At 42.0% G+C, this 15,899-nt stretch overlaps 1 protein-coding gene across 1 annotated transcript in view; it reads right to left on the bottom strand.

The window, feature by feature from the left end:
- Window positions 1–5,453: 5,453 nt before the first annotated feature.
- Window positions 5,454–15,899, bottom strand: part of LOC133403963 (sodium/potassium/calcium exchanger 3-like) — a 72,749-nt gene continuing 62,303 nt past the window's right edge. The window contains exons 11-17 of the mRNA XM_061679453.1: window positions 12,397–12,560; window positions 10,611–10,869; window positions 10,346–10,512; window positions 10,116–10,230; window positions 7,902–8,014; window positions 7,530–7,595; window positions 5,454–7,023 (exon numbers count right to left, since the gene is read on the bottom strand). Coding sequence (XP_061535437.1) covers window positions 6,871–7,023; window positions 7,530–7,595; window positions 7,902–8,014; window positions 10,116–10,230; window positions 10,346–10,512; window positions 10,611–10,869; window positions 12,397–12,560 — 1,037 coding nt within the window. The 3' untranslated portion in view covers window positions 5,454–6,870. The remainder of the gene's footprint in view (window positions 7,024–7,529; window positions 7,596–7,901; window positions 8,015–10,115; window positions 10,231–10,345; window positions 10,513–10,610; window positions 10,870–12,396; window positions 12,561–15,899) is intronic.

The following is a 15,899-nucleotide window of genomic DNA, read 5'->3' as shown; positions in this document are numbered from 1 at the left end:
TGGAATTTCCCAATCGTTTAAGCATTTTGACTTGAAATTAAGAGTCAACAGTAATAATATCCACCCATCCATTGTCTCGACTGCTCATCCTGTTCAGGGTCGCGGGGTGCTGGAGCCTATCCCAGCTGACTTCGGACCGAAGGGAGACTACAACCTGAACTGGTCGCCAGCCAGTCGCAGGGCGCAAGTAGAGAGGGACAACAAATCAGACTAAAATTCACACCGTCACTGAGTGAGAACTGAACCCAAGCTGTCAGGCGACTGTACCACCACACCATCAGTGAGTCAATAGTAATAATTCATTTTGATATAATTACAGCATATTGAAGGTGAATTTGTAACGACTTTTATGGCGGCCCCTCGAGTCCACGGCCCCCTTAGCAGCTCCCTATTTTGCCTAAAGGGCAAGCTGGCCCTGATAGTACATACTGTATGCTTCCAAACTGACCTGCATTGGAAGTGCAAAATTGTGATCATGTCAAAATTGATTGATTTTTAGTGAATTGTCGGTGTTTTATCATAAAGAAATAAAGGAAAATGTATTTTTGTGATACAAATGTATGTAAATTTGCTTATTGACTGTTTTTCAGTGGATGTGGGTGTTCCTTTTCGTCATAAAGAAATAAACGAAAATGCATTTTTGTGTGGTTCAAAATGTATGTAAATTAGTTTATTGCAAGAAGACTTTTTTTTATAGTGTCTTACTGGCTATGGGTTCTGTCCCAGAAACCTGCAACAACAAAAAATAAGGATACACAAAGAATGAGCATTGAAGATATGATAACATTAATTAGTAAGGCTGTAACGGATTCTGTATCGAAGCCGAAAATCGTGGTTTCCAAATACACGATCCTGTGTCATCTTTGAAAGGGCAAAACCGCAACACGACCATTTCAACTCCCAGGCTGTCTGCCTCCTCTCTAAATACACCCATAGTGTATGCGCTCACACTCAGTGCTACAACACTTAACATAATTCATATTAGTATTTTTTTTTTAAGTTAATGTAATAAAACTTAAGCCTAGATTGGGTGTGCAGCAGGTGTCACGACTCCTGGGCAGAGTGAGACAGTAAGAATAAAGTTGATTTGTTTCTATTTATTTTGTTATTTAATTTCTGGTTTGCAGCACAGATAGGAGGTCTGTTGCCTCAATGTTTACATTGTTACAGTTTATGGCACCGACAGCAAGTTTGTTTCCTCAACTTAATCTCCACAGTGTAGTTTAGTTCTGAGTATTTTTTTGAACAGTAGCTATTTTGTTACAGAAAAGTTTCCTAGTTCTTACATATTTTGTCATTCAAGTTCCGGTTTACCGCACAGACTGGAAGTCTGTTACTTCAAAGGCTTCTTTTTTTTTTTTTTTTTACAATAATGTATAATTAAGAGTTCTAAATAAATAGTCCAGTTTTTGCAATTATAAACTTTTTTTTTTTTTTTTTTATCCCCTTCCCAATAAAAATCGTGTATCAAACCGTGGGTCAGAAATCGTGATGCGTATTGAATCGTGTCGTTACAGCCCAACTAATTATCTACAAATTAACTTACATTCGAAATACTGTTAATATAATTGATTGTTAGGCATTATTCCAACATTTTTTTTGGGATCATATCGCAGTATAGTAACAACACTGCCGGAAATACATTAAAATGAGGTCACAAAATTTTCTGTATTCAAAAAGAGGCATGCATACAGAGCAGAATTTATATTTGTTCTTCTTTACGATATACATATACAAAAATGCTCATCGGTCAATTTAAACATTTTTTGTGTACCAAAGAAATAAAAGGAGGGTAAACCTTACTGCTTGCTTTTAACTCGGTAAAAAAAATGTCCCATACCTTTTGCCAAGAAATTCAATTTTAAGAATCTTCAAGGCTAAAAATCAATTACATCTTCCATATGTTGTTTAAAGACATGCGGAAATTGGCAATACTTTTGACAAAAAAAATCTACTGTTAGGCTCAAACACAAGCAGGAAAATGACCACAAGCATTGCTATATTGAAATCTTAAATTATAAGGGATGATAATACAGGATTTGGATCACTGACACTGACCTAAAGAGACAATATACAGCGGCTGAAATAAGTATTTAACACGTCACCATTTTTCTCACTAAATATACAGTGTTCCCTTGCCACTTCGCGCTTCACGTTTTGCGGCTTCAGTGCTTCGCGGGTTTTTCCAAAATATTCATCAAAAAAAAAACATTTGAAATCATGAGAAAATAAAAATGAAAAAAATACAGCCATATCAGCAGCCATATTGCGGAAAGACGCGTTGTTTCATGTTGCTGCACGAGAGAGAAGGTTTCCCTGCATGCCAAACAAAGAGATGAGTTGACTCAGAGGCTTTGTACATGCCTGTATTATACATGCCACGGGCACTCATACAAGGCGTGTGATTGGTTCCCGGCGCGACATCGACCAATGACAGCACGAGTGGATCTATCCCGTGAGCTGATTGGCTGCGCATCATAGCAGCCTCACCCAGCATCTTGTTGTTTCTCGCCAGTCTCGTCCACGCTGTTGTGTTCGCGATAACCTTTTTTTGTTTAAGCGATAACTTTTTTTTATTAGTTAAGGTCTTACAATGAGCCTAAGCACTGTGCCCCTGCGAAAGCTTCCTCCGGGGCGTCCGAGAGGAAGAAGATGATGACCATCAGCGAAAAGGTGAAACATTTAGATATGATCAAAGAGGGCAGAAGGTATGCATCTGTGGCACGCCATTATGGCGTGACTGAATCTACAGTGCGGTACATCAAGAAAGAGGAAGCAAACATCCGCAAAACTGCTTCAACAAGGAACCGAAACGTGTGGTAACTCCGCGTAATAAGAGACGGGTTATGTCCTTGTACAGGGGAATTTTGAAGCATAAGAAAAAACAGACAACAACTGCCCATCACCATGTTTTTCTCCAAGGTGAAAACCCAAGCTCCACCATCAGGGCCTCCGGCAGAAGAGGCTCCGAGTGAACCTAAAGCCTCTACGAGTCAAGTGAGAGCCTCTCCTCTGCCACCAACGCAAGCCTCTTTGCCTCTCTCAGAAGGCAATGTTGATGAATGTTAATTACTGTATAAGGTTTTATAATTAAATATTTAAGTATATACGTGTGCTGTTGTAATCTTTGTCTCAAATATGTAAAGTATAAATACTGTTTACATATATTAAACATTCAGGTGCCCACATACACATACACGAAAATTCCTAAGGGGGGGGGGGGGGGGGGGGGGTGTATGGTTGTCAAATCTTACTTCGCGGTTTTTCACATTTCGCGGGGGGTTCTGGTCCCCATTAACCCCGAAAAACGAGGGATCACTGTACTTTCAAAGGTGCTATTGACCTGAAAATTTCACCATATGTTGGGAACAACCCAAGTAATACATACACAAATAAAGTAGAACAAATAAGATCAGAAATTAAGTTGAGTGTAAAAATGTGAAATGGCACAGGGAAAAAGTATTGAACACGCCAGCTGGTATGTATTTAATACTTTGTACAAAAGCCGTTGTTTGCAATGCCTCCTGTATGGATAAACTAGTTGCATGCATTGCTCTGGTGTGATTTTGGCCCATTCCTCCACACAAGCAATCTTGAAATCTTGAAGGTTCCATGGGCTTCTTTTATGGATCTTGAGTTTCAGTTCATTCCATACATTTTCGATTGGATTAAAGTCAGGTGATTGGCTGGACCATTCACCTGAGTGTCTAAGACAAGCGCTGCAAGTCCGATGACATGAACACAAAGTCGATCATCGAACTGCGACCTAGGGAGTCCTGGTGCCAAGTGCATGTATGGACACCCTTATGCTTGAACATGGTGTTCGTTATGGACAATCCGTGGTGAGCACAGAAGTCCAATAACAGAAGACCACTCGGGTTCTGATCAGGTGGGCCGTTCCTCCCAATCAAGCCCCTGCAGGTCTCACTGTCATTGCCCACGTCAGCATTGAAGTCCCGCAGCAGAACGATGGAGTCCCCAGCGGGAGCTCTCTCCAGGACCCCCTCCAAGGACTCCAAAAAGAGTGGGTACTCTGAACTGCTGTTTGGTGTATAGGCACAAACAACAGTCAGGGCCCGTCCTACCACCCGAAGGCGGAGGGAGGCTACCCTCTCGTCCACCGGGGTGAACCCCAATGTACAGGCGCCGATACCCATACCTGCTCGGCGCCTCTCACCGTGGGCAACTCCAGAGTGGAAGAGAGTCCAACCCCTCTCGAGAGAACTGGTACCAGTGCCCAAGCTGTGTGTGGAGGCGAGTCCGACTATATCTATTCGGAACTTCCCAACCACGCACAGCAGCACGGGCTCCTTCCCTGCCAGAGACGTGGCATGTCCGCAGAGCCAGCTTCTGTAGCTGGGCATCGGATCGCCAAGGTCCCTGCCTTCGGTCACCGCCCAGGCTCACAATGCACCCGACCCCGATGGCCCCTCCCACAGGTGGTGGGCCCATGGGAAGTGGGACCCATGTTACCCTTTCGGGCTGTGCCCGGCCGGGCCCCATGGGTGCAGGCCCGGCCACCAGGCGCTCGCCTTCGAGCCCCACCACCAGGCCTGGCTCCAGTGGGGGGCCCCGGTGACCCGCGCCCGGGCAAGGGAAAACACAATACAATAAGTTTTCTCATCATAGGGGTCTTTGGAGCCGTGCTTTGTCTGGTCCCTCTCCTAGGACCTGTTTGTCATGGGTGACCCTGCCACGGGCATAAACCCCCAGACAATTTAGCTCCTATAATCATTGGGACTACGCAAGAACCCATGGCTGAAAAACACACACGTCAAAGCTCGTTTAAAGTTTACTGAACAACAGTTAGACAAGCCAGTTAATTACTGGGTGAATATAGTTTGGTCGGATGAGAGCAAAATTTTACTTTTGGGATGCCATAATGTACACGACGTTTGGAGAACTGGCACTGCACATCAGCCTAAAAACACCATAGCAACAGTGAAGTTCGGAGGTGATGGTGTGGGGCTGCTTTTCAGAAAATGGTACTGGTAAACTTCACATTATTAAAGGAAGGATGAATGGGCAAATGTACCGAAACATTCTGACAAAAATCTGCTTCCTTCTACGAGGATGATGAAAATTGAACGAGGGTGGACATTTCAGCAGGATAATGATCCAAAACATACTGTCTAGGAAGCTCTCAATTGGTTTCAAAGAAAAAAAAAAATGCTTTTAGAATCGCCCAGCCAATCACATGACTTGAATCCAATCGAAAATCTATGGAAAGAACTGAAACTCAAGGTCCATAGACCCTTCAAGATTTGAAGACTGCTTGTGTGGAGGAATGGGCCCAAATCACACCAGAGCAATGCATGGGACTAGTTTCTCCATACAGGAGGCATCTTGAAGCTGTCATTGCACACAAAGGCTTTTGTACAAAGTATTAAATAAGTACCAGTTGGCGTGTTTAATACTTTTTTACCTGTGTCATTTCACATTATTACACACAACTTAATTTGTGATCTTATTTCTTCTTTCTTTGTTTATATGGATGACTCGGCTTGTTCCCAACATCTCGTGAAATTTCAATAGCCCCTTTGGAAATACATTTAATGAGAAAAATGGTGACGTTTTAAACACTTATTTCAGCCGCTGTATGTGACAGATAAAATGTCAGTGATGTCAGTCACACAGTCTGCATATGTACTTAATCACAAATTGCCATAGAAAATCTGTTCTATCTTAATACTATGACACATCTGTGGAAATATATTTTCAAGTTACATTGACAATATAAAGTTCTATTCTTAAGTATAAACATCAAGTCATTTTCCAGATTCTATATTAGGTACAGTGCATCAGCTCCATAATCATCATCACCACTTTTACTCCGACCTAGGACTGAAACTGGTGGTGGACATGATCTTTGAATAAATTAATTCATAAATAAATTATGATTATGTCTCCCCAGTAGCAGTACGTAATGCCGTTGGCTTCTCTTCGTGCACACTGCCGTGTACGCACGCACACATACACACACACATACACTCTAAAATCCAAAACTATCACGTACAAAAAGAATGCGTGCAACATTTTTACACAATATTGTCCAAAAGCTTCCCTGTGTAGAGAACATTTTTCAGTCCAGTGCCTGCCAGTGAAAGAATCACAAATATCCAGTTAATAAAGTGTCAGTGCGAGATGCCCGTTGCAGGAAAATTCCTTTTATATGTGTATTTCATGAAAGGTAATAACACTAAAAATGTACGGGGATTTGTTGTTTGAATTAGAATTTGAGAATTTGTAAATAAGTGTAAATATTTAAAGTCCCTGTGTCAGTGCAAAACAGAAGATGACAGCATGCCATATCATCAGAAAAACACAGGAGAAATGTTAAAGAAAATCAGAGTGAATTACAGTCGTGGCATATTTAACCACTGTACTGTGCTCAAGTGAAGAACGATCACTGCCTTTGGATCACCAATATGTGCATAAGAGAATTCCAGCTACTATCAGTTTTCATAAATCCAGAGAATTATGTTTTTGTTTTGTTTTGTTCTGTTTTACCAAAGTAGTATCTTCATTATGTGTTTTTATCCAAAACTCGTCACAAACTGTAACAAACAATCCAATTAAAACCCCAATGTTCAATTTCTCGTTCAGTGAGGCAGCAGCAGCTTCTTCACTGATGGCAGGCTAACTGTTGGTGTTGATAAAATTAAGTTCCCTTCATTCAAGCATTTGGTGCATTAAAAAATATCTGGCAACCATCGCTGTTGCTGATACTTTTACACAACGCACCACTGTCGTCTCTGGAATGCATTGCACCAAAGATAAATCATTGGAAGCACAATCGTTCGCGCCAAGAGCAAAGTGAGGCCTCCCCTTCCTTTTGCCAGAGGAAGAAAGAGCAGAGGAAGAGCAAGGTCAGTGGATGTCTCGGCACATCGGGAGGTTGACGAAGATGAAGACGTTGAACTCAATGAGGACAGAGAAACAGAGGAAGATGGCATACATGACGAGGCAGACTAAGCCCAATTTCCAGTCCAAAGTCCATTTATTCAAATGCACCCCCACGACCTGAAGGTAGGAAAGAAAGTGAGAGACAAGGCAAATCAAATCAAGGAATCAATTGATTTGGAGATCAAACTTTTCAAGAAATATAATAGATATTAGTAACACCTCACAGTTTTACACCGCAGAAAACTTCAATATCTATCCATCTATCTATCTGATGATTAGTGAGAGTGCTGAATATGTGTGTGTGTGTATGATGTCTACAATTACAAGATATAGCAACAAAGCCAGTCAAACACGACGTGCATGTTCTTGCTCTCAGTCATCTATGTTCTGTCTGCACTTAATGTACCATTTTTGTTGTCTTCCTCTAGAGTAGTATTCATTGTCAATGATCCACAGCACAGCAGTGAAAAAAAAAAAAATAAGTTCTTGATTTATTTATTTTTTTGACCGATTGGTTGATCTTTGCTAAATCAACTCAAGACCACTAGAAGATGGAGGTTGCATCCATACATCCATTAATCCCTCTTAGCCTTGTTAATGTAAAATAAATATGCCACACTCACAGTGAAGAAGACTGAGGCCAGTAAGAGTCCAACAGAGAATATGAGTCCCCTGCTGTTCAGATGGACCTGAAGAGACAAAGGGTGCAATTCAAAACAGGTTGCCGTTATCCAGTTATGTTCCTCATATTATTATTAGATGTAGTCTCTTTACATAATCATCATCTTATCTTATCCTAAATAGGCTTTCCAATCCTTTCAGTCTAACACCTAATGATAATATTCTCATCCAAAGCCCATTTAAAAAGGTGAGTGTATTTTTGTAAAGCATCAACCTCACTGCTGACAATTGCTCATGTCCTTTATAAACTTAGCTCTGTTCTATTCTGGTCAAAGTACAGCAGAGCCTCCTCTGGGGGTCTGACAAGCACTCACAATGGAGCCGTAGTCTATGCAGAGTGTTTGCAATGCCCACGGCAGGCCCAGGCCCACCAGGATGTCAAACACATTACTGCCAATAGAGTTGGAGATGGCCATATCTCCCAGACCTGTGGCAAGGACAACAACACAGTCAATGTCTGCGAGCCATTCTGCGACTCGTTCTATGGATTCACCAAAATAAATTAGGAAAAAAGATTATTAGGATGGTCAAAGTGTAAACCAGGTTACGGCGTGAGCCAATGACACTGATAAAATATTTATATATTATGTTTATATAAGAGAAAAAATATTTCATCCCAACGTTATGAAACTAAACCATGTTGATGGGAAGTGAGATATTAAAATAATTATCTTAAAAAATAATAATAAAGTACGAAATACGATGTCGGTTATCCTGGCAAATCTGGGCACAATATACTAGTGGGTCGTTAGCAAATCAGGGGATACCGTCTTCATTTTGCAGCAGCAAGTGTGCACCGTGCGATCGCTTTGTTCTCTTTCGGACGTGGCTTGAACGAGAACAGATTTACAGTACCTTGTCGGTTCCGTCAAAAAGGTGCTTCAAGAAGGAAATAAGTGCATCTGTAAGTGTGATAAGACGTTAGATGCTGTGTGTGTCGAACCTTTGACTCCAACTACCTGTTGCTAAAATTGAGTTACCCTTTTAGACACCGAGCATTCGTGGCTAACGTAGCTGTTAGTTTCCATACATCCGGGATACGCAGGCTGTGCTAACAGTGCTAGCAGCGCCCTATTCAACAATTCTTCTGGTGAGTGTTTTATTTTACTTGATGTAAATAATATGTGCATTTCTGAGCAAAACACTGTGCATATGTATAGTGAATTTAGCTGATGTTATTGAATGTAGATATCATATTAGTTACGCCCATGTCGTTTTGGCCTGTTTAGGCCGGGTCTTTTGTGAGACGTTGTGTTGAGGACAGCGCTGGATTTGAATGTTTTTTGAGTGAACTCTACTGTTGTGCCGCAGAACTCCAACTCGTGGAAACAAGGGGTACAGTGGTGGTGGCGAACCAACCCAAAGTCGAACATGTCTGATTTGTGACAATCGGACAATATGGTAGGATCGATTCAATATTTTTCCCCTCATGCCGTGGACACTCATTGAGTGTACAAGACTGTGTATATATGTGTATATAAAAAAGAAGAGGTTGGGATACAAGGACTCTCAAACCCAGATTATTACTGCTTTGCACAACGTAACAATTTATTAGTATGCAAATTGCAATGATGTTCTGATACAAATTGTGTGAATTTAGTGTTTATGGACGCAAAAGATAAAGCTAATGATGGTACATGCTACACTGATTTGTGTATATGGTTTAAATATGGTTAATGATGAATATACATGTAAATACATGAGAACATTTCAATCAAGTGGAAATTTTGAATTGTCTTGAAGTATTCCTTGCTTCTGCTGCAAACATATGCTGCCATACAAGCAACGTCTTTTTCATGGACGCCCCTGCTTATTTCAGCAAGACAGTGCCATTCTGCACTTGTTACAACAGCGTGGCTTCGTAGTAAAAGACGTACTACCGATCAATAGACTGGCCGGCCTGCAGTCCATTGAAAATGTATGGCGCATTATGAAGCGTAAAATACGACAACGGAGACCCCGGACTGTTGAACAGCTGAAGCTGTACATCAAGCAAAAATGGGAAAGAATTCCACTTATAAAGCTTTAACAATTAGTGTCCTCAGTTCCCAAACGTCTATTGAATGTTGTTAAAAGAAAAGGTGATGTAACACAGTGGAAAACATGACCCTGTCCCAGCTTTTTTGGAACATGTTGCAGCCATGAAATTCTAAGTTATTGATTATTTGCTAAAAACAATAAAGTTGATCAGTTTGAAGATTAAATATCTTGTCTTTGTAGTGTATTCAATTAAATATAGGTTGAACATGATTTGCAAATCATTGTATTCTGTTTTTATTTATGTTTAACACAACTTCCCAACTTCATTGGAATTGGGGTTGTACAATATTACACTGCTGCTGAGTGATTGCAGAAACGGGTTTCTCCTGTGTACTACATCTGTTTTCCTTATACTGCATGCACTGTTTTCCTTATACTGCATGCACAGCCACTGTATATTATAATATACAAATGCATGGTGAAAGTATTGTAGTTATTGTATTTGTACGTTACATGTATTGTTTTTTCGTGTTTTTGTGTGGACATACCCTGCCTAGCAACTATAACACTGGCCATGCAGTCTGGAACACTGGTGCCTGCTGCCAGAAAGGTGATGCCCATGATGACATCAGGGATGCCAAGAGTGAAGCCAATCACAGTCACCTGAAACCAGTAGCGATAGTCACTAAATGCTGCCCTTCGTTGAAAGACTAAAACACAATAATGCAATGTTTTATACTGCCTATACAAATCTGTGAAAAGTTGTAAATTGACTGACCATCCAGACCATGATGTAGGAGAGGCCAGCTATCCAGATGGTAGCAGTGACGAAGGTGACCATAAACCATTTCTCCCAACGCCGCTTGCCACAGTTGGGTACGGTGAAGAAGAGAAGCAAAGACAACGGCCACATGGTTAACCACTTCAGCTTGTTACACACACCCGCTGGTAGATGATAGGAAGATAGGAGATAGTGTCAGTAGTAGGATTAGCGTAACCAATTAAACTCAATTAACTATTACTATATCATTCCAAAACATCACCTGGAGCTTTGAAAGGCACCAATGGGCCTTCATTGACATCTTTTCGCTCTCCTTCTTCATCATTCTCGTTATTCTCATTATCCTCATTCTCGTTCTCCATCCCAGACTCCAGTCGGTCAGGCATGTTCCTCCCATTCAGGCCCTGTTCAACAGCACCCTTCTCTAAGGTCCGCCTTCCAAGGGCCCAAGCTGCTGAATCAGAGTCGCCATTGGTGATGTGGTTGACTCGAGTCTCTGTGGTGTTGATCAGTCTTTGTCTCTGGCAGTGATTAGACATTTTAATAAACCACCTTGAGCGACGACTACTGGAATATTTGGACATGCTAGAGTTAAAATTGTATCACTTAGCCACTTACAAACACAACTTTATTAATTACTTATTACTTATGTCAGTCAATAAGCTATTCTGTAGAACCTTGGCTGGGCGGTTGGCACTGTATTAAAAAATTATGCTACAACCAAGTACTGTGGTTTACACATTTCTTCACTTGTTTCTCAAATTTTAGGGGTGCCGGGAAAATGCGCTAGAATCGCCTATAGTGTGTAGTGTATTTTCCAACTACCGTAATTTCTCATGTATATTGTTCACCCATGTACAATACGCACCCCCAAAGTTGACTTCAAAATTCTGGAAAACACTTCTACCTATGTATAATGCATTTTTACAATGCATGATTTTGCTTCTACCCATATGATCAAAACTAAGTATTATCTGTATTTTGTTAGTTTTTTTTCAAATAATTATTCTGAGGTTAAGCACCACGTAATACTTTTTTTTATTAACTTGCTCTTATTTTGAAATTCACAGCCCTACTTTTATTTAGTAAATTACAAAACACACAGTTGTGTTCCTATGTTTGATTACCCAGGCAGAATTCTTTAAAGAAAACATGAAGGACCAGGTGAAACACATTTAATTTTATTTTAATGGGATTCATATTAAACGGTCAAGCATTTCAGAAAAGCATTATCATTGAACAAAACATCCATCCATCCATTTTCTGAGCCGCTTATCCTCACAAGGGTCGCCTGCTATCATCAGGCAGGAGGCGGGGTACACCCTGAACTGGTTCCCAGCCAATCGCAGGGCACATACAAACAAACAACCATTCACACTCACATTCACACCTACGGGCAATTTAGAGTCGTCAATTACCATGCATGTTTTTGGGATGAGGGAGGAAAACCGGAGTGCCTGGAGAAAACCCACGCAGGCACGGGGAGAACATGCAAACGTCACACAGGCGGGGCCGGGGATTGAACCCCGGGCCTCAGAACTGTGAGGCAGACGCTCTAACCAGTCGCCCACCGTGCCACCTAAACAAAACATAAAGAAATTAATGCTGGTTGTTGTTCAATCATTTAAAAAAAACATCAACAATATTTCACAAATTCTGCCAGGGTATGTAAACTTATAGGCACAACTGTAATTATATGCAGTCATACGTATCCCTGTCATATTGGAATGAAAGTGTAGGCTACACTTTTTTTTAACCACTAAGTGGCGGTGGCATATTAGAATGAAAGGGTACACCTTTCTCATAACCTCTAGGTGACGGTGGCATTTTGGAATGAAAGTTCACAGTTTTTTCATAACCACAAGATGGCGGTATACATTTATAAAATGTGAAAGTTTTTTCCATTTGCCGCTATACCTATGTATAATGTGCACTATTGACTTTTGACATTTTTTTGGGGGGGAAATGGACATTATTCATGAGAAATGACGGTATCTAAAATATTAATATCCATTCATTGGTTCCAGTATAGTAAGACATACAAATACCTCATTGATAAGCATCCGAGAGGCCATTGTTAGGCGGGTTCTTGGGGAGAAATGACTGGTGATCATGATCCTCATGCCAGCTTCAGAGAAAGTCATTTGGTGTGGGTATGCAGACAGGAGCTCATCTACCATAAGTACGGATGGCTTATATTGGCTTATATTAGCTGGGAAGAAATGAAACACAATGTCCATTCGACATTTGAGTGTTCATCAGGAACACTAGTACAAATATTTAATTTAAGTGTGCATTTGAAATACATACTCTAGCAGTGATTTTCAAGTCTAAACAGGCTGCCTCTTTTAGAATGCAAAACAATTACTGATTCTTTCGCATTATACAAATAAAATAAAATGCATTCAAAACAGTGCCGTGATTGAAATAAACCATCGGGCAAAAAATTAAAGGGAGATGCAAAATTAAGTTAAAGATTTTGAGAACAAGTGCTTTCCAAGTGCTTCTGGCTCCCCGTGTGTAGCATTTAGAACTGTCAGACAGGGTGTGGCGGAAGAAATTGAGGCGATTTTAAAAAAACGAAGCCCTCTATCAAGTTATTATAATGGGTTTAGGCTAGAATAACAGTGTACATTATAAGAATGTGACTCCAGCCGAATGCAGGTTCTGGTTGGCGACTTTGGTAATGCCGTGAGGCCTCCGCTAGCAGCAGGAAGCTCTCGCTGGCTTGAAATGGAGCCCCTGGTTCGGGCACCGAGCGGGAGCAAGCATGCTGGAAGCATAGCCGAGTGAATAGAACTGCGGGCAAAGTTCGAAAATAGCCCTAAAATGGAGCCGCTAGTGCGGACACCAAGCTCGAGCCAGACTGTTGGAAGCAAAATCAGGTACTCAGCAGTGCAGGTAAAGCTCAAAGCTACCGGAAAGAGACGCTTGGTGGGAGGCTCCCGGCTCTTTGTCTCGACGAACCGTGCTCACAGGGCCGCAAATTTCTCATCAATCTAAACCGATCCCAAAAACAACGGGTTGTACATATTTACATTGTAAATCCAATCGTCAGTGGGGGTTGGGGGTGGTGGTGGTCGGTGTTCAAAAATCTTCACAGTTCAAAACCGGTCGTATTACGACGTGAGCAACTATTTCACATTGTAAACCCATTCATCAACAGGGAAAAGCTCCCAAAAATGAATGCCGCACCATCCCACACTGCCGACCTGTGCGATCACACACTTCGCAAATGCCGATTGCAGCAAGTGACTGTATTACCCTATAATTGGAACATAATGTGAAATTTGAACAAAATAATGAAACAATAACATTAGAGGTTTCACTGCACTGCTCAATTTTACTATTGGAAAAGTATCGTTTTAACAGTATATTAATAACGTGAAGGAGTTTGAAGAAGTGCACCATGCTTTTTCTGGTGGTGTTTGTACTATGGATTGGTTACCTTCAGTATGTTGTTGTATTGCACTTCATTTAAGGCCATATTCTCCCGTTGGTGTCAGTATTTTACAAGCCTGGCTTCCGCGTCCTCAATTCCCTCGCCCTCGATTCTCCCGTAATGACTTCTGACACACCCACTGCGAGTACCCAGTTAGTTTGAGGGTAATGGCTTGAGAGGTGTGACTCATTGAAGTCTGCAGGTGTGTAGAATTCTGAGAATGTGGCGTTTACTAAGACATGTGAATGCCATTAAAATCCATTTGGGGAATATGTCATACTTTAAATGTGAAATTAACTCCTGCAGCGGGTGGAAGTTAATCGTCACCAGTGAGATGTCCCCACCGCTCATGTAACATGTTACTATAAAGGAGCATGTGTTTTTGTAAATGTATTCTGTGTAAACCCAGTAAAAGTAATTTAATCAGAAATCAGAATACTGTGTTCATGACTGAACACATGGAGCCGGCCCGCATCAATAGAAAAACAAGTGAGGCTGCTTTTTTGATCAGCATTTAACACGTCAGCATTTTCCTCCCTACACATATTTCCAAAGGTGCTATTGACATGAACATTTCACCAGATGTTGGGAACAACCCAAGTAACCCATACATACAAAAACTAGAACCAATTAGCTCAGAAATTAAGCTGTGTGTGAAATGACAGGGGAAAAGTATTGAACACACCAACTGGTACTTATTTAATACTTTGCCCAAAAAGCCTTTGTTTGCAATGACAGCTTCAAGACGCCTCCTGTATGGAGAAACTAGTCGATTGCATAGCGCTGGTGTGATTTTGGCCCATTCCTCCACACAAGCAGTCTTCAAATCTTGAAGGTTCCGTGGGCTTCTTTTATGGATCTTGAGTTTCAGTTCATTCCATATATTTTCGATTGGATTCAAGTCAGGTGATTGGCTGGACCATTCTAGCATCTTAATTTTTTTTATTTGAAACCAAATCCTTGGCAGTATGTTGTGGATCATAATCCTGCTGATCCACCCTCGTTTCATTTTCATCATCCTCGTGGATGGCAGCAGATTTTTGCCAAGAATGTCTCGGTACATTTGCCCATTCATCCTTCCTTCAATTATATGAAGTTTACAAGTACCGTTTGCTGAGGAGCAGCTCCACACCATCATGTTCCCACCTTCGAACTTCACTGTTGGGACGGTGTTTTTAGAGTTATGTGCAGTGCCATTTTCCCTCCAAATGTCGTGTACATTATGGCATCCCAAAAGTAAAATTTTGCTCTCATCTGACCAAACTATATACATCCAGTAATTAACTGGCTTGTCTAACTGTTGTTCAGCAAACTTTAAACGAGCTTTGACGTGTGTGTTTTTCAGCCATTGGTTCTTGCGTAGTCCCAATGATCATAGGAGCTAAATTGTCTGGGGGTTTATGCCCCTGGCAGGGTCAAACAGGTCCTAGGAGAGGGACCAGACAAAGCACGGCTCCAAAGACCCCTATGATGAGAAACATTATTGTATTGCGTTTTCCCTTGCCCGGACGCGGGTCACCGGGCCCCCCTCTGGAGCCAGGCCTGGAGGTGGGGCTCGAAGGCGAGCACCTGGTGGCCGGGCCTAAACCCATGGGGCCCGGCACCAGGACACCCTAGGTCGCAGTTCCTATGATCGGGTTTGTGTTCGTGTCATCGGACTTGCAGCACCATCTGGTGGTGAGTTGGCTCAGATGGTGGGGGAAGATGCCAGTCCGACCTGGCAGGCCCAAATGTATTGTGAGGGTCTGCTGGGAACATCTCTCAAAATCCACTGTCAGAAGGAGTTTCAACTCCCACCTCCGGAAGAACTTCACCCCCGCCCCGGGGGAGGCGGGGGACATTGAGTCCGAGTGGACCATGTTCCGTGCCTCCATTGCAGAGGCGGCCGACCGGAGGTGTGGCCGTAAGGTAGTCGGTGCCTGTCGTGGTGGTAATCCCCGAACCCTTTCGTGGACAGCAGCGGTGAGGGATGCCGTCAAGCTAAAGAAGGAGTCCTATCGGGCCTTTTTGGCCTGTGGGACTCCTGAGGCAGGTGATGGGTACCGGCTGGCCAAGCGAACTGCAGCTTTGGTGGTTGCCGAGGCAAAAACTCGAGTGTGGGAGGAGTTC

Source organism: Phycodurus eques, chromosome 6 (genome assembly GCF_024500275.1).
Source record: "Phycodurus eques isolate BA_2022a chromosome 6, UOR_Pequ_1.1, whole genome shotgun sequence".
NCBI classification, from domain to species: Eukaryota; Metazoa; Chordata; class Actinopteri; order Syngnathiformes; family Syngnathidae; genus Phycodurus; species Phycodurus eques.
The sequence above is the reverse complement of the archived record's forward strand: the minus strand, read 5'-3'. Positions and strand labels throughout refer to the sequence as shown.